The 27,092-nt window shown below is 35.4% G+C and overlaps 1 protein-coding gene across 1 annotated transcript in view; it reads right to left on the reverse strand.

The window, feature by feature from the left end:
• LOC148940989 (protein FAM8A1) overlaps positions 1-27,092 on the reverse strand; it is a 53,841-nt gene that overhangs the window by 16,470 nt on the left and 10,279 nt on the right. Inside the window, exons 2-3 of the mRNA XM_089105217.1 lie at positions 10,899-11,019; positions 5,575-5,707 (exon numbers count right to left, since the gene is read on the reverse strand). Of these exons, the coding sequence (XP_088961343.1) occupies positions 5,575-5,707; positions 10,899-11,019 (254 nt within the window). The remainder of the gene's footprint in view (positions 1-5,574; positions 5,708-10,898; positions 11,020-27,092) is intronic.

The following is a 27,092-nucleotide window of genomic DNA, read 5'->3' on the forward strand; positions in this document are numbered from 1 at the left end:
AATTCAAGATTACTAAATTTGATATGTGGCAACTCTGAAGAATCGTATTTATCAATTTCCATATTCACTACTACTTTCCTTACTACTACTACTAACAACTCAATGTGGCACCAAGCTGCCTGAGGCCAACACAGCTACGCACAATCTTCCTCCGCCTCAATCTATTTAAAGCCTCGCTTTTTACCTCTTCCCAAGAAGTTCCTATTTCTCCTAAATCTTTCTTTACGACACTCTCCCACCCCAACCAGGGACGACCTGCTTTTCGTTTGACCCTAGACAGCTGGCCAGCAAGGACTATCTTTGGCAAGCTGTCATCCTTCATCCCCAGAACGTGTCCTAGCCATCCCCCTCCCACGCTCATTTTTTCCCAAGGTCATCCGATCAAAATTTTGAGATAGCAATTTTGTTCAGCATGGTCGAAAATATGATAACTATGTCTTTTAGGATGACTTAATGCCCCAAAGTCCCCGGGGGGGGGAGGGCTGAAAGTTATGAACTTTACCCAATGTTACATATAGAATTGGTTATTGGGAAGTATACAGACGTTTTCAGGGGGATTTTTTCTGGTGGTGGGGATTGGGTGGGTCGGGGGTTATGTAGGAGGATCTTTACATGGAGGAAGTTTTCATGTGGGAAGGGACATTGCTATGAAGGGGCGCCGGATTTCCCAGCATTATTTTAAAAAAAGATCAGAAATTAAATAAAAAAAAGTTTTCCAAATGAAAGTAAGGAGCAACATCAAAAATTAAAACGAACAGAAAATATCAAACAGTTCATGGTAACGAACTGTAAATAAGGAGCGGCTCAATGGTAACCGAAACTCTAAAAAACGGAATTTGGATACCAATAGATACATCAAAAGAATCAGATTTTAATTCTGATTTCAAATATATAAGTTTCATCAAGTTTAATCCTACCTATCAAAAGTTACGGGCCTGAGAAAATTTGGCTGATTTTCGAAAAAAGCGGGAAAGACCCTCTAAGAATTATAGAAACTTAATGAAAAGCTCACCATCATATTCAGCGTATCAGAGAACCCTATTGTAGAGGTTTCAAGCACCTATCTACAAAAATGAGGAATTTTCCATTTTTTGCCAGAAGAAAGATCACGGATGCGTGTTTATTGATGTTTTTTTCCCAGGGGTGATCGTATTGACCCAGTGGTCCTAGAATATCTTGAGAGGGCTCATTGAAACGGAAATTAAAAGTTCTAGTTCCCTTTTTAAGTGACCAAAAAAATAGAGGGCAACTAGGCCCCCTCCCTTCCATTTTTTTCTCAAAGACACCCAATTAAAATTTTGAGATAGCCATTTTGTTCAGAATAGTCGAAAATCTAATAAATATGTCTTTTAGGATGACTTAATCCCCCACAGTTCCCAGGGGAGGGCTGCAAGTTATAAACTTTGCCCATTGCTTACATATTGTATTGGTTTTTGGGAAGTATACCGACATTTTCAGGAAGGATTTTTTTATGGTGGGGGGGCTGGAGGAGAGGGTTACTCGGGAGAATATTTCCGTTGAGGATGTTTCTTTGGGGTAAGGGGCATTTCTATGAAGAGGGCGCCGAAATTCCAAGCAATATTTAAAAAACGATCAGAAATTAAATTAAAAAAAAACAAGCTTTTTCAACTGAAAGTAAGAAGCACCATTAGAACTCAGAACAAACAGAAGTTATAATGTATATGATGGGGTGCTCCCCCAAGTCAAAACCTCACTATTTACACTACAGTTTTTTTTAGTGCTTTCAAAAGAGCTATCTATTCTAATTAAAAGACCTTTGTGATTCAGGGGTTTGTGAATTAAATTTTTTTTTAACTTTTAACGTAAAGAGCGTGGTATTGACTAAGGGCAGAACACCCTCACATACGTAATAACATATACGTAATAACAAAAAAACAATAAAAAAACAAGCGATACGGTTCAATAGTAATCGAAACTTTTAAAAACTGAATTTTGATGTCAATAAATGTATCAAAAGAATGGGCTTATAATGCTGATTCTAAATATATAAATTTTATTAAGTTTAGTATTACTTATCAAAGGCTACGAGCCTGAGAAAATTTACCTGATTTTTTAAAGAGGGGGGAAACATCCCCTACAAGTGAAAGAATTTTAATGAAAATCACACCGTCAGATTCAGCGTATCAGAAAACCCTATTACATAGGTTTAAAGCTCATAACTGCAAAAATCTGCAACTTTGTATTTTTTGCCAGAAGAAAAATATACGAATATAGAAGTTCGTTACGTAAGTTAATTTGTAAATCACGTCAGAACCAAATTTAGAGACATCCATTTAGCAAAAGAAAAGACAAAATTTTTATGCAAATTTTGTTTACTTATTTAATGACGGTGAGCCAAAATAAAAGCTGCATTAACTAAAAAATGATCAGAAATTAAATAAAAAAAACAAGTTTTTTAAACTGAAAGTAAGGAGCGACATTAAAACTTAAAACAAACAGAAATTATTTCGTATATGAAAGGGGCCGTCCCCTCCTCAACGCCTCGCTCTTTACGCTAAAGTTTGACTCTGTCCCACAACTTTATTTTTTTAAACAATTAAAAGCTTTGGCGTAAAGAGCGAGGCGTTGAGGAGGGGACGGCCCCTTTCATATGCGGAATAATTTCTGTTCCTTCTAAGTTTTAATGTCGCTCCTTACTTTCAGTTTAAAACTTGCACCCCCTGGGAAAAGGTGACCTTAATTTTAAGAATCACGGGCCAGGGGTCAAGGAACTTTTCCCGATAGATTTTAAGCTTGTCTTTTTACGTCCTTGGGCCAAGAGGACCAATGCACAAAAAAAGTAAAAAGAGACATCGGTTCCACCCAAAAGGGGGCCAAAAAACTTCTTTTTCTGAACGGCTTGAAATTTTCCTGTCCCTGAGTCAAGGAACGCTAATAAAAAAAAAATGCTAGTTTAGAGCATGAACTTCTAAAATAGAATAAAAAAAAGGATCCGACGCAGAAGAAAATGTTGCAAAAATACTGGTTCCCCAAAAATAGGGATCAAAAATGGGCTTTTTTCTTTTTTTTAATACTTGAAATTTGCATTTCTGAGTTCCTTAGTATAGGGGTTCCTAAAACACAAAAATAGGTTAGAATTACTACCTCCAAAATAGGGACCCAAAAATGGGTTAAATATTTTTCTTCATTGGCTTGAAACTTATATATGTGTCCCTGAGACCGCAATGCCGAAAAAGAAAACGGAAAAAATTCGGTTATCTAAAAAGAGGGCCAAAAACGAACCAATTTTTGTTCCTGAATCACTTGAAAGTTATAACCCCAGGTCTCTATGCAAAAGGGATACTAATGTACATATAACATATTAGTTTGGGTGCAGTCACCACCTAAAAACACGGTCCAATATTTTTTTTTTACTTGAAACTTGCTTTCTTAAGCCCTTGGGCCAAAATGAACCCAATAACAACAAAATATTAAAATAAAAATCTCTCCATCAAAAACAGAACCAAAAAGATTGTTCCTTTATGAAAACGTATTAAAGCCTACAATACGCTCTTTGGCCAAGAAGATTCTAATTAGCAAACAAATAAATTAGGGGCACAGGACCCCAAAAAGAAGCCCTTTATTTCATCAACTTGAAAATTTCCCGAATCATTCTATGGTAAGGCGACGATTGTCTAACGTTATATAATGCCCACAAATTCCTTTGGCCAATGACAGTCAAGGATATTTTTTTACCTGCTTGGGACTTCCGGAAGTATATTCCTAACCCTTCATTATCAAAACTACAAAATAAAATTGGGGCCGAAAGACAGGCCGAATTAATGGATAAGTTTTTTTTCCGATTAGCTTAAAACTTATAACTATAAAATATTGGGCCAAAGGGTAACAACGCGGCAAAAAAAATTGACAAAAACATTGATTTGCCTAAAATTACAACCCCAAATATTTCATTTCCAAATGACTAGAAGACTAAATCCATAAAACCTTGGAGAACTGGCCAACAAAAACAAGGACCCAAAAATAGGTCTAAAAACAAATTTTTCTATAAACTTGAAACTTTCAAGGATCACTGCCCGGGCCCAGGAGCCTTAAATTTTGTTTCGAGGGGGGGAGTGTTAGGGAATTCAGTGATAGCCAAAAACTTTCTGATTCCGAATGATTTGAAACTTACAACTGTAAGTCCATGGGCCAAGGGAATCCTAATGTTTAAGATAAGGACAGATAAAAAAGGCAAAAAGAACTTTTTTCCAAACGGCTTAAAATCCCCATTCATAAGTCCCACTAAACTCAAGGAAACTCTTTTTTGGGCCAAGGAAACCCCAAAGTGTAAACAAATGTTTAGGTTGTGAGGATTCATTAACGAAGCCCAAAAGCGGGAGAAAGAACTTGATTTTTTTGGCAGCTTGAAATTTATGTTTGCATGTCCTTGGGACGAGGAGACTCCAATACACACAAAATAAAACGCATGGACAACTTGAAAATTATTTCAGTAAGTCCCTGGATGTACTAAGACCTGGAGGGAACCTGAATGTACAGAAAAACTAGAAAAACTATACACACAAAATAAAACGCATGGACAACTTGAGAATGCTAAGAAGCTTCTAAGATTAGAAGCTATCAATTTACTTCCATATGGGGTCGAAGTTAAATCTATTCCTTCCTGAATTTATCCAAAGCACATGTTATGAGAAGTTTAAAAGTTGATGGCCAAAAAGTACACTGTTGAGGATTTGGCAGCTTGAAATTTATGTTTGCATGTCCTTGGGACAAGGAGACTCCAATACACACAAAATAAAACGCATGGACAACTTGAAAATTATTTCAGTAAGTCCCTGGATGTACTAAGACCTGGAGGGAACCTGAATGTACAGAAAAACTAGAAAAACTGGCCAATTTTTTTGGATTAATCAGAACTCTTTAGACATGACACTCAAGCCTTTACGGGTTTAAAAGGGCGGTAGTCTCACTTTTATATTAGGTAATGCTTATCCATTTTAATTTTGACCTGACTATTCTTTTTAACTTTTGCTTGTTCCGATTCCACTTACTCGTCGATACTAGTTTCTGTTCGTTTTAAGTTTAACTTATTATATGACTTTATTTCAGTTAATTTCAGATTTTAATTTTTCGCTTTATGTTTCTTTAAAAGTTCTAAAAATTAACCAAAGAAAAAAGAGTATTTTTTAACAGTATCTGATTATCAATAAATTGCAAAAGACACTTAAGTGTTGAAAGGCTCCGATTGAGCAGCAGCCCTACTCTTGCTTGTGGTAATTTTGGTTCGATTCCAGTTCCATTTCTTATATGAGATAATTTCAGCTCGCTTCAAGTTCTTAAAGCACTCTTTACTCTCAGCATAAGAAGCTCTTTAACTGTAGTACAATAACATAAATGAAAGCGCTTAAAAAGATTATCGAAAAACCAAGATTTCGTACAAAATATTCAAAAAGCAGCTTTCCATCAGAAAAACTTACAAAAAATGGATGATCCAAAAAAGTTTTTCGTCAAAAATCTATCAACTTTTGACAATTCTGGCTTTTTGCCCCCCCCCCCCCCAGATTCCTGCAAAAAAACAATAGACCTGTAACAACGGTTGAAAAACACAATATTTGCCTCAAAGAAACAGCCCAGAAGACTTTGAAGAAAATCAAGGAAAAAGAGGTTGCTGAAAATCTTGTATCCAGAATCATAATCCAAAAACTCCAAGAAGGTATCCAAATCCTTTATATCTGGTATCTGGTCTTCCCTAAAAAAAATATAGTAATTAAATCATTAACATAAGTGCACAGAGAAATATTTTTTGCGGTCTAGGAGGTAACAGGGGGGGGGGGGTGTAATATTTCCAGATAATTTCAGGATGGAGTGTGAAAGACCCAACAAAGCATATTTTACGTCTAATTTTTCTTTAATTACCAAGGTATCCTCTGGACAGACCTTGTGAGAGGGGAATTTCATATCCCCTCCAAAGTAGTGGCATAAATATTAGTAAGGTTAATTTGTGAAGGGCCACATGCAAGAATGCTAAGAAGCTTCTAAGATTAGAAGCTATCAATTTACTTCCATATGGGGTCGAAGTTAAATCTATTCCTTCCTGAATTTATCCAAAGCACATGTTATGAGAAGTTTAAAAGTTGCTGGCCAAAAAGTACACTGTTGAGAATTTAGATACCCCCCAGCCTCCTAAACAGCAACCACTGACTTTCGCCCAGACATCATGAGCGCTACTATCCAACTCTATATGGCCGATAGTGGCCGTTTACCGGATAGACAGTCTATAGTAACGGTTCAAATTTTACGACTGCATTTATGTTTTGAGAGGAATGAACAGACGTGGGCCAATATAGGCTCTGAAATTGGGAGTCGACTTCAGTAGCCTTTTGATTGTTAAAAGCTGATTGGCTATCTCAGAATTGGGTCAAAACACTTTGGGTCAAAATTATTGCTACGCGGGAAAAAATGTCAGAAGTCGGGACATTGCTGTGCCGTGATATCTTCGTGACTTACAAAAGGCGCTAGAGCCTTAAATTTCCACTTCTGGTACAACATTGTTGTGATTTTCTTTTCACAGAAAAATGGCAGAAATCAGCGTTTTGCTTAGGTGCGGTCTCTTTCTTTACTTATAAAGGGTATTAAAAAAACACTTATAGAGGAGGGGCAGAGGGGGCACTTGCCCCAGGCGCAGAAAGCTTAGGGGCGTAAAATTTCAAATAAATAATCCAACGGTTATAATCCTTTTGTAATTTTTTAAATTGTACTTTTATTAAAATAAAGTAAAGGTCTCCGTTAATATATGAAAACAATTAATCAAATACTAATTAATTAATAAAATAAAAATAGGCAAGAAAATATATATATAATAATAATTAAGTCAAAATAATTTAATAACTTAAAATAATTAAAAATAAATTACTATTTGGACAACTGAAAATAATTTTGTTAATAAATGAACATTTTGTTAAAATTTGGCCTGAAACTTTTGTGGGAGACAGGCGTGTGGCGCTAATCAAGATGTTGGTTCAGGCGCAAGAGAGGCCAGAACCGCCATTGGGTACTAAAGCTAAAATTTTAAATCTAATCAGCTCTACCAATACCTTAAGAACCACACATATCCATGACAATCACTGTAAGGTAAAATACTAAATTTTGCATTTTTGCGGATCAAGGCTTGACACCTCTGCTCCAGGGTTGCGGGAAATGCGAATAGCAAGCATCTCGGATATACTGCTGAGAGATCATGAAAAAAACACGATGGAGTAGTTTTCATCACGATCAACCCCTTCTGAGAGCGTTTCTTTCCTGCGCAGACTTGCTTATGCAAATGGCTTTTGATGGGTAACTTTAAACTTAGAATATTTTTTTTTATTTTGAATCTTTATGAAAAACAGATTATTTTGATATAGGGTTATATATTGTTATCAAATTTTCTATTTTTATAGTTTAGATTACCAGTGCCAAGAATTGCTCTCCTGTTGTAAAATGGTACTTTACTGTCCCACCATCTCGTGGGAAAAAAATGAGTCTCTTGGGCATCCGATTGTGTATCCAAAGAACCATGGAAAACAAACTTAAATGAGATAATAACATAGATATATGCAGGACTGACTACTAGGGGCGGGTCAAAACTAAATACATCGTTTTAAACTTTTCCCGCAGGAATAAGGCTGATGTCAGACAGGAAATCACTCTACTTTTGTGCACATATACATCATTAATACTAACTATCCTTCCTGAATAATTAATTTAAACAAACAAAAAAACTCATAGTTCCTATTCATTCTCACATTTCAAATGTTTACTTCTTGTTCAAAATTACACAGCACATCCTATAATTTTAATTTGTATTTTTTCAGGTTTCCTGGTAGAATAATCCTGGCACCAATCCTAGGAATTTCCAACTTAAAGTTGAAATATTTATTAAACCTTCTCTCAAATTAACTAATAGGAGGTTCTTCAGAGATAATCCCTACCGTACTCGTACATTATGTCCCTTGAAAACGGTAGGTAGAACAAAGCTCTCTTTTGGGTATCCCAGTGAGGGGGGGGGGGGGAATTCCTGCAGTGGAAGAATTCACCAACTCGTAGCGTTAAAGTTTGAAAAGGAGACCAAAATGATGAGCACGATCGAAAGCTTTTAGAGTGTAAAAAGAGAGAAGGTAGATGTTGGCCTTGAGAAATAAACTCAGTCTAATCCTGTTTCTAGGCAATCAGAAATTCTTATGCAGTCTTTTTCTCTCAAAGTGTATTGAATGTAAACTGGACACTAATTTAATTCACGATACCGATAAAATGACCAGTTAATGACACTATTATATATTTTTCACGGGGTCCAGCTTACCCCCCCCCCCCCAAGAAAATTCTCTCTCAACAATATCTCCCCGGAAAAATTCTCATACAGCGCAAAATTGAGCAGCCAAAGGGAAATTACGACATTTGAAAAGAGCGAATAAAAGTGTATAATTCGGCCGTAATAATTAGAAGTGCGAAATATGCAATTTTGGTCGAAAATGAGTTATATATGTGTCGTGGGTAAACTCAGAACGAGGAATCGAATGGTGGAGTCAGAATTGTCTTATCTTGAACCGTTACGAAGATAAAAAGAGACATATGCCAGTTTTGACAGAAGAGGATTATCTTAGGGGGCTATAATATGAGGAACTGACATTTTTCTCTTTTTTTGTCAAGGAAAAAGGAGCCATACACCAAAAATGCATTAATTTTGAGTTTACTCAGAATACTTTTGACAGAAGAGGATTCTCTTATCTATAGGAAAAACGAGACATGCGCAATAAAATGGAATAATTTCGAATTCGCTCGGAATATTTGAATTTGATTTATACCATTGTAAAGAACATAAAAAGTTGGTTTGAAATACGTTCCCTTTATCTCCATTAGCCTCATCCTTCAGAACGACCATATCTGAAAAATTTTCTTTGGTTTTTTGGCTCTCCTGAAAAGTTACAAAAATGGCACATGTCTCACTTTTAATTATCACAGCCAAATTTTACAAAGCTATTATGGAGGCACGTTGGGCCATTATGTAGGCAGGGGAGACTAACAGGTGGCTCAAAGAGTGCATTTTAAGTCAAAAACATCCTAACTTTCATTGAGCCCTTAGATAAAAATAGAATTAACTCTGGGGATGAGGGGGGGGGAATCGATATCAATGCTTAATTTCAGGGAATATTTCTGGTCTATACTTTTTTAAGAAAGTGAAAAGTAACATTAAATCTTAAAACGAGCAGAATTTATTCCATATAGGAGGGGGGCTGCCCCCTCCTCAACCCCCCTCATGGTCAAAGAAACTTCGGGGGACCCTCATTAAGTCAGAAATTGAGAGTTCTAGTTCCTATTCTAAAAGTTAAAAAGTGATTGAAGAGCAACCAGCCCCTTTCCTAGTGCCTTTTCTGATATCTGGTCCATTGGTAATCCCTTACGACATCTGATCAACGTTTGGAGATACCCATTTTTTCAGAATAGTTGAAAATATCAATAAATTTGCATTCAAAGATGACATCACCCTCTGACATCCTGGGATAAAGGCCGTAAATTATAGCTAACTGTCAATTCTTTATAGATATATTTCGTAGCGAAAAAAACGAGGGCATATTTGATCTTTGGAGTCCAACGGCGTAAAACTTCAGAGGTTATTTTTTTGGTGAAAAAGATCATCAAGATTTTACTATGGGAAGAGGGAGGGTTAGGAGGCCGGAAATAAGCAACAAAACCTTTTTACTGCTCAATTTGAAATATAAAGCTGTAAGTCCTTGGACCAAGGGTACTTATGTACAAAATATTAAAAGGATTGGTCCCTTTGAAAGTGGTACCTCCTCTAACAAAGGAGGCTCAAAAAAGCACCGAATTTTACCAATAGCCTTGAAACATATACGAAACTTTGGGCTAAGGGGACCTCAATGTAGAAGGAAAATAAGAAATATTGTTTCCCCTCAAAAAGCGGCCCAAAAAAGGCCAAAAACTAATTTCCCACCCACTTCAAATGCAAGAAAGTTATTTTAGAAACTTGAAAGGAGGATCATTCGATTGAAGATTGAAAGTTCTTGTGTCCTTTTTAAAAGCTGAAGCTACTCAAGGGCAATCAGCCTCCCTCTCGGTTCCCTTTCTGCTATCCACCCCTCCTCTAACCCCAATGATATCGAACCAAACTTTGAGATAATTGTTTTGTTTAAAAACTCCGAAACGTCAGCAATTTCACCATTGGGGTTGGCATGATCCATACAGCCCCGATGTTAAACTTAATTGTATCATTTTACGATAACTCAATCCCACATAAACACGAAAGCAGAATTCAAATAAAAAAAATAAATAAAAATAAATACTTTAACATATTCTACACCACATATTCTGCTTATATTTTGGAATATTGGTAGGATATACCATAAATTCCTTCTTTTCTTCCTTATTTTTACTTTTCATACTTTCTCTATGACTAATCAATCTTGCATTCGGAAGGAATTATCAGAATGGGGGAGGGGGTATTCCACGGGTGTGGATTTTCCTGGGAGTGGAGGTACTTTTTGGGAGAGGGGATATTTTTTGGAGAGAATAAGCTTAGCACCCTCCCATGCAGGAGAGTTGGCTGATTGGTTGGTTATACTAATCTAATTGGTTCTGCACCTGTCTTAGTCCTTGATACATTCGAATGGCGCACTTCAAAATACACACACAAAATAAAAAAAACTGATTTCACCTAGAAATCTAGGTATCAAAAAGCAAGAGAATTGAAATAACATCACATATGCAAACATGAATTAAAGCCTCAACAAAATATGAACAGATAGGGAAACATGGAAACTTGACAAAATAAATCCTGGCAAATAATGGCTTCAATGCATTAGGAATGTAGAAATCAATAAAAAAAGCTCTTTGGCGAAGATAGGCTAGCCTATACCTCGAATAGGCATCTTCACAAAAAAACTCACAAAGTTGCAATGTTTTCGAATGCAATAATAAGAAGGAGAACTTTCAGCAACAACACGATTGCAATATCAATAACTTCCGCCACAAAACGCTTCCACAGAGGGGCAAGGGTGTATATACGAACTGCAATAAAAAAAAGTATAAGATATCCGTTATTCTAACATGAAGCATTGCTATCTTCTAGATTTATCTGATACCTGCTTGAAAAGGAACTAAGAATGGATGACAAAAGAAATGGATCCCCGCTACCACACAGATCTCTCTACAAAGAGCTACAAAAAGATGTATTCATCCAAAAACTCCTACATTAGATAGATTGGAAGACATTACATTTTTTATTAGAACATATAAATACATTTTTATTTGGAGGTATATACATAAATTAGAAGCAACTGGAGATACAATTACAGGCGCAATTTCAATGCTTCAAGTAGAAAAAAAAGCGAGGAACAGAATGGGAAAGCACAAAAATGGCATAGACGAAGAGAGATAAGAAAGATATGGAGGTTAGAAGAAGGAGGGGAGAATGCCAGAAGAAACCGCAACCCACCAGGGGATAGTCATCAGATTATAGATTACAAGGGATATTTACAGGGGATATTTATAGATAGGGGATTGTTATCAGGGGATAGATTACACTACGAAAAGAATACACTTTAAACAATTTGTTGGAACCTTTGGTCCTGTTTTTTTTTAAGATAAATGTCCCCTTTTTTTTCTTTTTTGCTTCTGTAGAAATCCCCTTTCCTCTTTGTGGTAATCTTTAATTTTCTCTTAATAATGGTAACGCCATTTTCTTTCCTCTTTAATTGCGTAGGCAGTTAAAGTCACGAGTTGTAACTGTGCAATTACAGGGTGAGTCAATTTGGACAGCAAATCTAGTCGAAATTGACGGGGAGGTAAAAGGGTAAAATGTTTGAATCATTTCAATTGATGCTGCAACCGGTGAAGGTTTGGATTCGCTGAAAATTAGGTTGGCGGATGGAATCCACCCGCAGCACACAGGCAGCTTTGCCGTTCTAGGGGCAAGAAAATTTGTAATTATTTTCAGTTTTTTATCGAAGTTCAGAGTGAATACAGTAAGAGTTATTTTTTTTATACCTTTGATTTTTTTTTTTTTTTTTTTTTTTTTAGCCTAGTTTGAGTCTGGAGCCTACAGAGAGGCTTTGATTATATTAACTAGAGATATTAGTGGTGACCCAGGTTTGTAGCACTTTTGGCTTAGGGATTGGCCCGTTTGATCGCTCGATCACGTTATTCCGTAATAGAGAATTAACCTACTCTATATTTACAGTACAGTAGTGGTACCCGCGAGACATTCCATTAAAATATTTGGCACCAGCGAGGCTTTCTCCTTCAATAAGAGGAGGGGATTTCAACACAAAAGGAAACAAAAACTAACCAAGCAATAGCCACTAGATTACAATACAAAAAAATCAAACAATTTTTGATTAATGCTGGCTAAAGTGGAATTTCAAAGCACGATAGAAAGCAGTGATCAAAGATAATGACAAAAATGATGACTTAGAACCTTCTTAAGGTTATCCTGAAGCAGAAAATGATAAAAAGAAGAAGCAGAAGGAAAAGAAGAGGAGATTATAAGACAAAAAAAAATGCGCACAAACCAAAGAACAGTCACCAAAAGATACAAAAAAAACTTGAACAATTGAAGACAAACAATATTGGCTGGAATTTCAAATGCGCATTCAAAGCAAGATTGGAAATTCAATGATCATATTTTAGGCCAAAGAAGTTGAATTTAGAGCTTCTTGGTGTTATTTTGAAAGGAGAGAAGAATATAACATTCTGAAAGGAAGCAAGAAAAAACGAGGAGCTTGCAAGACAAAAAAAAAACTAAATAAAGGACAGTCATCAAAAACGATACAACAAAACACAAACAATTGAAGACAAACAATTTTGAACAATAATTTTGGTTAGTACTGCCTAAAGCAGATATTCAAAGCAAGATAGAAAGTACACTTATGTCAAATATGTTGACTTTAGTGTTTTTGAGGTTATTATGAAAGTAAAAATGAAGGAAATGAGAAAAAAGGAACCAGGAGAAGAGGACGAGATTGAAGGACAAAATTAAATACAAACTAACCAAGGGACAGTAATCAGATCACAATACAAAAGAAAATCTAAAGAGATTGAAGATGAACAGCTTTGATTAATTCTGTCTGGAACTTCAATCGGAATTTGCAAATATAATTTCAAGTGGAAGTTCACAGCAAAATAGAAAGTAGAGTGATCACATCTAACACCAAAGAGGTCAAATTCAGAGCTTCTTGAGATTATTCTGAAACAAGGAATCAGGAGAACAGAGGAGGAAAGTGTAAGACAAAATAAAATGCAAACTAACTAAGAACAGTCATCAGATACAAAAAGAAAAACTCAAAGAATCGAAGACTAAAAACTTCGATAAATGTTGGCTGAAGTAGAATTCCAAAGCAAGATAGAAAGAACAGTGATCACATTTAATGCCACTGAGGTTAATTATAAAGCATCTTGAGATTATTCTGAAATGGAGAAAAGGATAAAGCATGAGGAAAAGAAGGGGGATTTCAAGACAAAAAGAATACAAACTTACAAAGAAATAAAAACCAGATGCAATACAAAAAACACCTCAAACGATTGGAGACACAATTTTGATTAAGGCAAGACAGAAAGCACAGTGATCACATTTAATGCCAAAGAGACTAATTTTAGAGCTTTTTGAGCTTCTTTTTGAAAGGAAAAGAGGAGGATGCAGAGTGAAAAGGGGATATTTCACAATAAAATACAAACTGCCCAAGGGACAGACACAAGATTACAATACAAAGAAAGCTTAAGCAACTGAAGACAACAGTTTTGATTGATCCTGGGTGAAGGCAAATTTCAAAGAAACAAAGAAAACATAGGTATCACACTTATGTCAAAGGAGTTGACTTTAGATCTTCTTTAAGTTATGATTAAAGGAGAAAAAGAGGAAGAATGAGGAGATTGCCTGACAAAAACAAATGCAAACTAACCAAGGGACAGTCACCAGATACAATAAAAAAAATCTTAAAGCACTTAAGGTAAACAATTTTGATTAATATTGGCTGGAATTTCATAAGCATTTTTCAAATTGGATTTCATAGCAAGATGGAAATTACAGTGGTTACATTTAAAATCATAAAAAATTAATTTAGAGCTCTTTAACGTTATCCTAATAGGTGGAAGGAAGACTTCTTCTGTAGGTTAGATAAAACATTAGCATTAATTTTTTAGTGATTATTTGATTTTAATCATTTAATAAAATTCTAACTTCTTGGGAGGGTGTAAAGAGCAAGGCTTTGAAGAGATTGGGATGAAGGAGGAGCAGCCATAGCTATTTTGGCCTCAGGCGGCTTGGTGCTGCGGTGGGTTGTTAGTACTAGTAGTATCAAAAGAATTGGTATTATAGCTTAAGTGTTCTGAATTTTTCGTCGAACATTAATCGTTTTATTTATATGAATTTCTTAATTATTCTATATTGTGATATTTTGTCTTTTTTAGTTTTATTCTTCTGAATCTTTTGAATCATTCTGAACCATCTGAAATTTGAATCCATTTATGTGAGACTTGGAAAATATATATTATTCCATGCTGCTTTTATAGTTCTCACTGGGTGAATTACCATGCTTCTATTATAATCAATCACACCATCATTCTTAATAGCAATATTTATTACTTCTCTAGGTTAGTCAGAAACATAATCAGTGAAATAAATTTCCATGTAAATCACTAAATAAAATTATTCAATAAAATTTAAACAAAATAATGGGTGTTAGAATACACATTGAGTGTTTTGTGATTTTCTATTCAAAATCCATAGTTTTATTTCTGGGAGTTTTTTTTTCATTAATTGCTGCTGCAGCATTTTACTCCTTTCAGTTCTATTCTTATGAATCTGAATCATTCAAATTTTAAACGTTTTTATGCAGGATAAAAGTAAATACAATACTGTTCCATTAGGCTGCTTTTAAAATGAATCTAATTTACATATTATTATTTACTTATTAATTATTCATATATTATATCTAATTTATATACCATATATTGTTGGCCATTTATATGCTTGAGGGTACTAGAATTTAAAATTAGAGTATATTATCAGAAACAAGAAGACCTATAATAAAATATAATTTATTGATTTACTGGACCTATGAAAATCTGTATCACAAAACTTAATAATCAGGAATCAAGCATTAAAAAGTTAGTGCAGATAAGAGGAGGGTATGAATTCCAACAAATATGGTTACCTGATTCAAGAGGTATCTTGTCTTTAATTCCTCTTGAAATTTGAACACTAGGCCTGCTGTCTACATTTCAATAAATCTTGATTGAAGCTTAAACTGTAACTGTTAATAGAACAGACAAAGTAGAAAATGAAATATTTATACAAAGCACTAATGTAGAATACCTGTGTATTTTATTGCATTGAGAATTTTAGAAAGAAAGAAAGAACTGTTTTCAATTTTCAATTTTCAACTGTTTTCAATATTCTTTGATTAATCAAGTAGAAACAAGTAAATGGATCAATTGGTTGACTTTATTTTATGATGTATATTATAATCCTATACAATAATGTGCAGTACTTAGGTATGTATCCAAGTACTGAGGGTGTAATCCTACATTTATAAAAAATACTGAGTTGGCGAAATCAAATGGTATAAAGGTAAGATATGCCGTAGTTGTATAACTAGCCACTAATTCAATAGTTAAATCTCTGTCAAATTCATATTATAGCATCAAGAAAATAAATTATTTTACCATTGGATTTGTCTAAATTTTCTTAATTAGTAGCATATTTGATTAGCTTAAATATTTTAATCATGTTCAACACTAGCAATTATAAATGATCTGATGGTCAAAAGTGGAGCTGAATCTAGGATACACACTTTAAGCCTGAGTCTAAAATTGGAAAATGTTGCCTAATCTTGGACATGGAATCTTGAAGTTAGTAGGGTAAGACACCCAGTAGTCGGACACTTCAATCACTTTGAAAACTTTTTGACATTTAAACTACTCTAATTACTGTATTATACCACCTAGAAACTTAATTTTTGTATCAAAAGGTTTCTGAAGAATTTCTGAACAAGTAGGTTACTAATTCAAATAGTTTCACTTGTACAGCACCTCCTATTTTTGAATTTACTAACAAGTGACAATTCTGCCTAAACTCGGACATACAAACGGCTCATTGTAAATAGTGATTAAAATAGTATAAAAGATTATGTCCAAGAATAGGCAGGTGGCCGACTACTGGGTGTCTTACCCTAATAAATATCTAAATTCATAAATAGACCCTTTCATGGATACGTCTGGTCTAAGGCAAGTATTGTGAAACACAATAATTATATTTGAATAGGCTAGGATGTCAGAAAACCTTTGGTTTAAGTTTAAATGGCAGAAAAGAGTTTTCTTAGACTTCAATCAAAACAAGCCTATTCCATACCCACTCATCAGTCAATCCTGACTATCTAACACTATATACACTAGGCAAATATTTACTGGTTGGCCACTTCTGAAGGAAACACACAAATGAAATAAATATAGTGCCATTAGATTCCTTATTTGATACCCTTTCAAAATATCATGGTCACTTTTCTAACAATGCAAACAACCTGTGCCCCCTGATGATCATAGGCAGCGCGCTAACGCTGCCTAAATAAAGAACGATGTGGGCACAATGTGTTGTTTTTTAGTTCTCCATACCCGAGCACTTCGTATCGAAGGAGTTGTCGTAGAAACTTCGAAAAAGGCTCATTCGATTGGAAATTGGAGTGACGAGTGCCTTTTTTAATATTCAAAAGTGATTTGTGGGCAATTAGCCCCCCCCCACGCCCATCATTCCCCCAAATACATCCAATAAAAACTTAGAGATAGCCATTTTGTTCGGCGTAGTTGATTTCCAGATAGAAAACATATTTTGAGGAGGACACTCCCCCACAACCCTCAGGGCAAGGATTATAAGTTATGCCCTGGGGGCATATAAGGTTTTTATTGAAATCTTTGTCGTAGAAACTTAAAAACAGGCTCATTCGATTGGAAATTCAAAGGGCTAGTACCCTTTTTAATAGTCGAAAGTGATTTGAGGGCAACTAACCCCTCTCTCACACCCACCTTTTCCCCAAACACATCCAATGACAATTTTTAGATAGCCGTTTTATTCAACGTAGTTGAAAGTTCTGGAAATTAGGTATTTAAGGATGATAACCCCTCCCCCAGAGCCTTCAGGGCAAGCGTTTTAAATAATGCCCTGGGGACATTTACGGTTTTTATTGCAGTCTTTGTCGAGGGAACTTCAAAGTGCCTCATTCAAATGGAAATTGAAAGGGCTAGTGCCTTTTTTAATAGTTGAAAGTAACGGGATAGTGACTAACGCCCCTCTCACGGCCACCATTTTCCCAAACACATCGAATTAAAATTTTGAGAAGTAAATTGTGTACATAGGACTTGAAAGTTTTGTTTAGGGGGCGTTTGTTGGTAAGGACCACCTCAGAGCTCACAACTAAAGAGTGGAAAGTTATACCCTGGGGCATATCTAGTTTTATTGAAAGCGTCTTTATAGAAACTTCACAGGGGTTCAATACATCGGAGTCTAACAGTGCACACTTCTTTTTTAATAGCTAAAAGTGATTGTATAATGATTAACGCCCCTCTCACATCCACCATTTTCCAAAACACATCCAATCAATATTTTGAGATATCCAATTCGTTTATCGTAGTTGTATGGTTTGGACAATAGGTTTCTTAGAAATCTCACCCCTTCACACCCCTAGGAGCTGGTTTTGCAAGTTATGCCCAGTGGGCATATAATGTTTATATAGAAAATTGGTTTATAAGTCATAGTAAGCATAATTGCACTGCGCAAGTAAGGAAAGGGGACACTCAACAACGAGACAAGGTACAGGGACGAAGTAAAGAGGAGGATACTCCCCCAAGGTCCTCAGAGCAAGGGTTTTAAGTTATGCCCTTGTGGCATATAAGAACGATGTTGGCACAATGTATTATTTATTATTTTTTTCCTTTAGAGAAGGGCACTTCGTATGAAATAAATTGTCGTAGAAACTTCGAAAAGCGCTCATTCAGTTGGAAATTGGAGCGGCTTGTGGCCTTTTTGATAGTCGTAAGTGATTGGAAAGCGACTAACACCCCTTCCACGCCCATTATTTGCCAAAACACATCCAATCAAAATTTTGAGATAGCCATTTTTTTCAGCATAGTTGATTTCAAGATAGAAATTATGTTTTTGAGGACAGTCCCCCTTAGGGCACGGGTTGTAAGTTATGCCCTGAGGGCATTTAAGATCTCTTATAGAAGGCTTTTTCGAAGAAGCTTTAAAATAGACTCTTTCGATTGGAAATTCAAAGGGCTAGTGCCCTTTTTAATAGTCGAAAGTAATTAGAGAGCCACTACTCCACCTCTCACGCCCACCTTTTCCCCAAACACATCTAATCAAAACTTTGAGATAGCCATTTTATTCAACGTAGTTTTAAGCTCTGGAAATTAAGTATTTGAGGTTAACAATCCCCCCACAGCCCTCAGGGCAAGGGTTGTAAATTATGCCCAGGGGGCATACAAGGTTTTCGTATAACGCGTTGTCGTAGAAACTTCAAAAAGGGCCCATTCGATTTGAAATTAAAATGGCTAGGGCTCTTTTTAATAGTTGAAAGTGGTTGGGAAGAAACTAACACCCCTTCCACCCGCACCATTTCTCCAAACACATCCAATAAAGATTTTGAGAGAGCCATTTTGTTCCACGCAGTTCAAACTTCAGGAAATTATACCTTTGAGCAGGACACTCTCCCCACAGTCTTCAGGGCAAAGGTTACAAGTTATGCCCTGGGGGCATAAAACATTTTTAAAGAAATTTTGTCGTATAAACTTGAAAAGTGGCTCCTTTAATTGAAAATTGAAAGGGCTAGCACCCTTTTTTTTAGTCAAAAGTGAGTCGAAGGTAACAAACCTACCTCTTACGCCTATTTTTCTCCAAACACATCCAATAAATATTTTAGATAGCCATTTTTTCAACATAGTTAAAAGTTTTGAAAATTAGGTCTTTAAGGATGACCCCCCCCCTCCCACATCTCTCATGATAAGGATTGTAAATTATGTCTTTGGGATGTATGAGATTTTTATTGAAGGCGTGGGAACAATACAGTTACCTATTCAATTGGAAATTGAAAGGCCTAGTTACCTCTCTAATAATTTAGAGCGTATGGGGAGCGACTAATATCCTTCTCCCGCTCACCATTTTCCCAAACATATCCAATCAAAATTTTGATGTATCCATTTTGTTCAACGTAGTTGAAAGTTCTTGAAATTAGGTCTTTTAGGATGATAACTCCCTCAGAGTCCTCAGTGCAAAGGTTGTAAGTTATGCCCTGGGGGCATATAAAGTTTATATCGAAAGTTTTTGTAGAAATTTCAAAAAAGGCTCATTTGATTGGAAATTGGAATTGCCTTTTTTAATAGTCGAAAGTGAGTGGAGAGTAAGTAACCCTCCTCTTACGCCCACCATTTCCCCAAAAACGTTCAGTCAAACTTTAGAGATAACCATTTTGTTCAACGTAGTTTAAAGTTCTGAAAATTATGTAATTAAGGATGACAACCCCCTCCCTCCCAGAGCCCCAAGGGCAAAGGTTGTAAGTTCTGCCCTGGGGGCATATAAGGTTTGTATATATAGAATTGTCGTAAAACTTCAAAAGGGGCTCATTCAATTCGAAATTGAGAGGGCTAGTGCCCTTTTTAATAGTCGAAAGTGATGGGAGGGTAACTAACCCCCCTTTCACGCCCACAATTCCTCCAATCATATCCAATCAACATTTTCAGATAGCCATTTTGTTCAACGTAGTAGAAAGTTCTGGAGACTAGTTATTTGAGAATGACACCCCCCCCCCACCCCAGCACTCAGGGCAAGGGTTGTAAGTTATGACCTGGGGGCATACACGATTTTTATTGAAAGTTTTGTCGTAGAAACTTCAAAATGGCTCATTTGTTTGGAAATTGAAAGGGCTGGGGCCATTTTTAATAGTTGAAAGTGATTGGACAGCGACTACTGCCCCTCTTACGCCTACCATTTCCCCAAACACATCAAATCAAAATTTTGAGATAGCCATGTTGTTTAACGTAGTTGAAAGCTCTGGCAACTCAATCTTAGAGGATGACAACTACCCTAACAGACCTTAGGGTAAGGGTTGTAATTTATGCCCTGGGGGCATAGTAGGTATTTATAGAAAGCGTTGTCGTTTCCAAAAAGGCTCATTCGATTGGAAATTGAAAGGCCTAGTGCCCTTTTTAATAGTCGAAAGTGATTGGAAGGCTTGACATTTTTATAGTAAAGATCGAAGAGCGTATAATGTATTATTTTTTGTTGTTGTTGTTTAGACCAGGGCACTTTGTAATGAAGGAGTTGTCGCGGGAACTTCGAAAACGGCTCATTCGATTGAAAATAGAAAGGGCTGACGCCCTTTTTAATAGTCGAAAGTGATTTGAGGGCAACTAATCCCCCTTCCAATACCACCCACTCACCCCAACCCTCCCATTTCTACTGTTAAAATTTAAACAAATAAAAAAGCGTAAGTGTTTTCAAGCTAACAAAGACAGTAGACAGATGTTCTGGCGAACAGTATGAAGATTCCTCTTTCAGGTCAACTAGAAAAGGTATGAAACTAAATTAAACGGGGCTATTTGTGACCATCTTTTTATAAGGGTGCATGTTGTTAAAAATTGCTGAAAATTTTTCTCTGGCATACAAATAGCAGGCCAAACTATAAAGTCTTAAAAAGCGAAAAGATTTAAAGTATTATTATCTTTTTCCCTGAAAAGACTATGTCAATATAAAACGAACAGAAATTAATTAAAAAACCTTTTTCCACAAAATAAGTTTTTCAAAGAAAAGTAAAGAACTCAAATAACAAAATATGAGCAAAAATAAAATCAAATGATCCACCAAGCATGAAACTACCACAAATCAGCATCAATAAATAAATGAAACAAGGGCCACAAAACAGAGATCAGTATCACTTGTAAGGACTGTAAAGCCCAGTGCTGTATTCTGTACCTTTTACTTTATAACTGAGGCCAACACAGCTATTCCTGCTCTTCCTCCATCCCAATCTACTCAAAGCCCCCCTCATTACACCATCCCAAGAAGTTCTCACTTTCCTTAAATTTTTCTTTACAACATCCTCCCACCCCAACTACAGACAACCTGCTTTCTGTTTAGCCCTAGATAGTAAGCCAAAAAGGACACTCTTTGGCAATCTGTAATCCTTCATCTGTAGAATGTGCCCTAGTAATCTCAACCTTTCTCTCATTATAGCCCCAGAAAGCAGGATTAAACTATACTTTTTTTTAGAGTCTACTGTTTGAAATACTGTCAGTCAGTTGGGCACCCAAAACAATTCAAAGGCAATTTCTCTGGAAAACATCTAGAAAATCTTTCTCTGTTTTTTGGAGCACCCATGCTTCATAACAATGTATGACCACTGTCATCAGTGTAGCTTTCGATATTCTAATCTTGGTTTACAGACTTATTTTCCTATTCTTCCAAACTTTTTTCAACTGTGGAAAAAACACCCTCGGCCTTGGCTATTCTACTTTTAATGTCTTCAAGGCACCTAATGTCTTTCCTAGTAATACTACAAAAATAAATGAAGCTGCCCACTTGATTAATCTTTTCATTACCCAATGCTACCTTTCCATCTTCACTTATTCCTAGCCTTAGCAGCTTAGAGTTCTTAATATTAATTTTCAAACCTATTCTAGCACCCTGAACTTGCAAAACCTCTAAAGTAGAAATAGGGATAGATGGTTCCAGTCCTAGCCTATAACTTCAACTGGATGAAATTTTAGTTTTGCCTCAGTGAGCACAATAGAACAGAATCAGACTACTAGTATGGTTCACTCCCTATAAAATTTTTTTCCTCACTCCAAATATATTTCTATTTTAGCGTTATTTCATTTGCTTGTATTTTATCTGTTTATATATTTATATCTGGAATTATGTGACAGGTTATAATGTAAAAATACATTATTACTTATTAAGTATTATTAAGTATTACTTATTAAAGTATATTATTATTACATACTATGTATTGTATATGTATTATAGTTGCAGTGTGATAAACTGTAAATGTATTATTTTTATTCTTGTTTTTCAACATAGGCAATTGCTGCAGGTGAAAAAACCCCCCTACCAATAGCAAGATAAGTGATACTTATTCAAACTCAAGTGTTAATTGACAGTGGATATTGACTGAAGTGACACCCAAGCAGGTTAGTGTCTAAATAAGGCACAGAATAATCAAGTTATACAAACACATTTGACCTTTGATCAAACATGTCAAACCCCAAACAACAAAAACAAATAGAATAGGATGTAAATATTATTTGGAATAATTTTAAAAAGTAGATAACACTGGAAGGAAACATGATAGCCTGATTAATATAAACATGCTACATATTATAAAGTAGAAACTTCATCTTTTAGTTTTTTGCATGTTCCTGAGGCTATATAAGGACCATCAAGGGGGGAGAGTATGGGGAGGTGAGTGCATTGTCAGAAAAGCAACCATTAAATATTTTGTGATTGTACTCCTCATAAGGAAACATTAAAAAATAAAAATAAAAAATACTTTAAAACATTCTAAAATTATTACTTATACAACCCCTATATGCACTTTGCTTCACTTTACTTGGAAATGGGATCTTAAAGTTAAAATAATGTATTTAAATCATAGAAAAGCTCAATCTTGGACAGATTTAATCTAAGACAAGTATTGTGAAACAGGATAATTTCATTTAAAAAGACTAGGCCCCAGGAGTATTTTTTGCATAGATTTATATGTTTGAAAAACAAAGTTTTCTGAGATTGTAGACAGCCAATCTCAACTAGCCTAGTCTTGAATATCAGCCAGTCTCAACTATCTCGCTGACTCCCTGCATGGCCAAGGTAACATAGACCTTTGTTGCAAGACTGCTTATGAGTGATATAGAATCAAATATAGACCCTTTCCAGTACAGATACCTCAGCGGCTCCAACACATCAGTGTACTTAGTGCATCTGTATGACAACATTCTATTGTGGCTTGAGAAAGGGAAAAGCTTTGTAGACTTGGCCTTTGCTGATTACAGAAAAGCCTTTGATCTCATCAAACACATTATTGCTCTCAATAACCTAAGTGAAATGGGTGCCAAAAGTGACTTGCTGTGTCTAGTCACTGATTTTCTTTCCCAGCAGGAGCAGTGTGTTTTCGCTCTTACTGAAGGCGATTCAAATTATGCATTTCCCCCATTCACTTGTAGTGCCCCTCAGGGCACTAAACTAGCTGGAATTATTTTCCCTGCTGTGATTAACTTCATCCTGCATACTTCCAAGGACAGATATAAATTTGTTGATGATCTGTCATTCTTACTCAAATACCTACTAGAAGGCCAATCAGCGATCCTCCTTTTTGATCCTAGTCTACCCACGGTTTCTCAGAATGAATATGAGCAAGCTAGCCTTACCATCAATGAGCAGAAGTGCGAGGTGTTGTGTTTCAACCCTCTTAAATCAGACTTTCAGGAGCCCCCTACCTTGTTTAAAACTGTTGACAGTGAAAAAATTCTGGGGGTAATTTTCTCTGTTGACTGCAAGTTCAACAACCATGTAGGTGACCTTGTGCAAAAAGGGTATGCAGCACTGCAGTCACTGATTACCATGAAGCAATGTGGGTTCAGTGTGAATTCCATGAAGCTTGCCTTCAAGACTTATATCCTACCCATCATTGAATATGGGTGCCCAGTGTGGGGCCCTAGTGTACAGTTGAGTGCTGGGATGTGTCAAGATATAGAAGCTATCCAAATTCGGGCTTGTAAGATTATGCTGGGTCAGGCCTTCACTATTTATGACAATGCGCTTAAGGTTCTTGGCTTTGATTTGCTTTTTAACCACCATCAGAGACTTATTTGCCAGTTTTGCCATTTCCTGCTCTGTAGCAGCAAACATAGGACAATCCTGCCCCCGCTAGCCCCCATTGCGTCCCGTACCCGGAGACAATACAAGGTCAACCCAGTGACATACCATACAACTTGCTATTAGCATTCCTTTGTCCCCTTTTTTTACAGACATGGTCAACAAATCCTAAGAAAAGTAAGATGGTTTTATTAATTTTTGTTGTTGTATTTGTTATTTAACTTTGTTGTGTTTGTAAAAACCCTTGGTATTAGTACTTTTAGCACTAAAAAGAGTAAGTTTAATAAAATATGTCTATGTCTAAACACACACACACACACACACATATATATATATATATATATATATATATATATATATATATATATATATATATATATATATATATATATATATATATATATATATATATATATATATATATATATATACATATATATATATTTATATATATGAAAGATCTTAAGCCGAACCGGCCAGCCATGACAAAAAACCAACAAACATAAAAATCTATAAAAAAAAAAAACACACGAGACTGTGGCCAGTGGAGAGAAAAGGAAAACAAAAGAAAAAAAAAGACGCGGATATTTCACATTTATACAAACAAGGCGTATTCAGAACTAAAGACACAAAAAAAACAAGATAAAACTAAAAACCAATAAAACCACCACCAAAAAAAAAAAAACAACAAAAATGTACAATCGGCGCAAAAAAAACCACGTAGGGAAAAGATGCTAAAATAGAGTTAATTCAGTGAGGACACCAGAGTAACTGAGGAAAAATAAAAAAACTGTAAATTACTTTAATTATTCAGTTGCGAAATAATCCTTTTGTTAGCTATTACTGAAGCAAATCGTTTTGGTCTAACAGGTAAAATAGTCCCCTGGTGATTATTTAAAATCTTTACTCCCTTATTGACAATTGATTCACTCTTTAGAAGGTTATCATAAATTGGGTCAATATTTAAATTACCCGTGTCCCTATTTATGGAAAGGTTAGCAAACATATGTTTTTTAATTTCTATGGCTTCCCTGGCCCATTGGGTGTACCCCTTATCATTAGAAATAGCCAAGGCTTCATCAAATTTTACAAAATGGTCTGGTTGAAGCCAAATATGCTCTGCTAAAGCTGAAACGAAAGTTTCTGGAGGCTTGCTTAATTGTAGGGTTTTTTCTATTGAATTACGGTGTTCAATAAACCTTTCAACAAATTGTTGGTGAGTCCTACCAATATAGAACTTCCCACAAGAACACGGAATTTTATACACCCCACTTACTAAATTTCCCCGAGTTAAATCCTTACCAGAACTAAAAAAACTACCCATTGGCCTCAGCGATTGGAAACATGTATCAATACCAAATTTACGTAAAACCCGTGAAAGTTTCTCCCCCAAACCAGGTACATATGGTAATGAAATGAAGCTTTTTGATACAACTAAATCTAAAGACTGAAAAACCTCAATAACCCTACTACTCTGTTTGGCCCGTCTATTTTCAATTATTTTATCAATGAACTTAATTGGATAACTATTACAAAATAAAATATCCCTCAAGTATAACAATTCTGAATCCAGAAATTCCTGGGAACAGATTTTAAAGGCTCTATCCACTAGTGAAATTACAACCCCCTTTTCACCGACATAGGGTGGCAAGAATGAAAATTTAAATACCTATCATTGTGCGTAGGTTTTCTGTAAATCGAGAAAAGTAAATGGAAATCCCTTTTAATTAATAAAATATCCAGAAAAGGTAATTTATTATTATCCTCAAATTCAACTGTAAATTTAATATTATTATCAAAACTATTTAAATGCTTACAAAAAAGGTCTAAGGAGTCCAACCCATGTTTCCAAACGCAGACCACATCATCCATGAACCTACCCCAGAAGCAAGGGGAGATTCTAAAACTATTTATAGCGGAGGTTTCAATGGCATCTATGAATAGATTTGCCAATAAAGGAGAAAGAGAAGCCCCCATAGGTAAACCAAAAATTTGTCTATAAAACTCCCCTCGAAAACCAAAATAAAAAGAAAATTCATTTACCAGCATAATTAGTTTCATAATGACATCAATATCCAAACTGGCTAACGTCACATCCTGTATTAAATCAAAGTGTTTTTCTAATTTACTTTTTAAAATATCCTCGCACCTTTTTAAATCACAATTTGAATAGATGGACACAACATCAAAACTGCAAAGAATTGAACTCTCCTCCAACGTGAACTTGCGCAATTTATTAGTAAGATCAGTCGAATTTTTTAAATATGATTTTTGTGTTCCCAAAAGTGGACGTAAAGCTACCGACAAGCATTTTCCTAATTTTGAAACAGGTGACAGACAAGTTGACACACTGGGGCGGAGGGGGGATCCAGTCTTATGAATCTTAGGTAGACCATGGATCTTGGGTGCCGAACAACCCCTAGGATTATATTTGTTATAAAACTGTAGGTTAATGTGAAAATTATTTTTAATTAACTCTAATTCCTTTCTTGTTGATTTTACATATTTATCTGTAGGATCAAAATCAAGTTTTTTTGTATGTAATAGTGTCCAAAATAATGGATTTCATTTGATTATTATAATCTTCAGTGTTCATAATTACGATCGTGTTTCCCTTATCGGCTCTGGTGATAGTAAGGAATTTATCCTTTTTCAAATCAGAAAGGATTTTAATGTCATTTTTTTGTAAAATGTCTTTACCAATGAAGTTCATATTAAAGGTGTTTAGTTTTCTTACGATCTCAGCTCTGAGTTCTTGAGGAGTATCAACCTTATCTATAGAATCCATAATTCCTGATTCCACCTTTGAAATTATTTTTGAATAGGAGACTGGTGTTGGAAAACAGAACATAGAACCTTTCAACAAAATGGCTTCCTGTTGAATATTAAGTGGCTTAGAAGACAAATTCTTAATTGCTGGACCCAGACAATGACGAGGATAAAAAATATCTGAATCTTGGAAATTCTCAAACAAAAGTTTATTAAACTTGTCAACCAAACGAACCTTGGACAAATTAAAATCATGGCGAAGAGATCTAATGGCCATTTCCTTAATTCGTATAAAAATATCAGATGGAAGGTTACTTCTTAAAAAATTTTCAACAGAATTTAAGTCCTTAGACAGTTTAAAACGTCTCTGTTTTTGTTCATAAATTAAGTGATTTAAAGCCATTAGGCTTAATTTATTTTTTAATTTTGTTTCATTTTTAGTTCCAAAATGGTTGCA

Source organism: Artemia sp. Qi Xiang Cuo, chromosome 19, assembly GCF_049724085.1.
Source record: "Artemia sp. Qi Xiang Cuo chromosome 19, ASM4972408v1, whole genome shotgun sequence".
NCBI classification, from domain to species: domain Eukaryota; kingdom Metazoa; phylum Arthropoda; class Branchiopoda; order Anostraca; family Artemiidae; genus Artemia; species Artemia sp. Qi Xiang Cuo.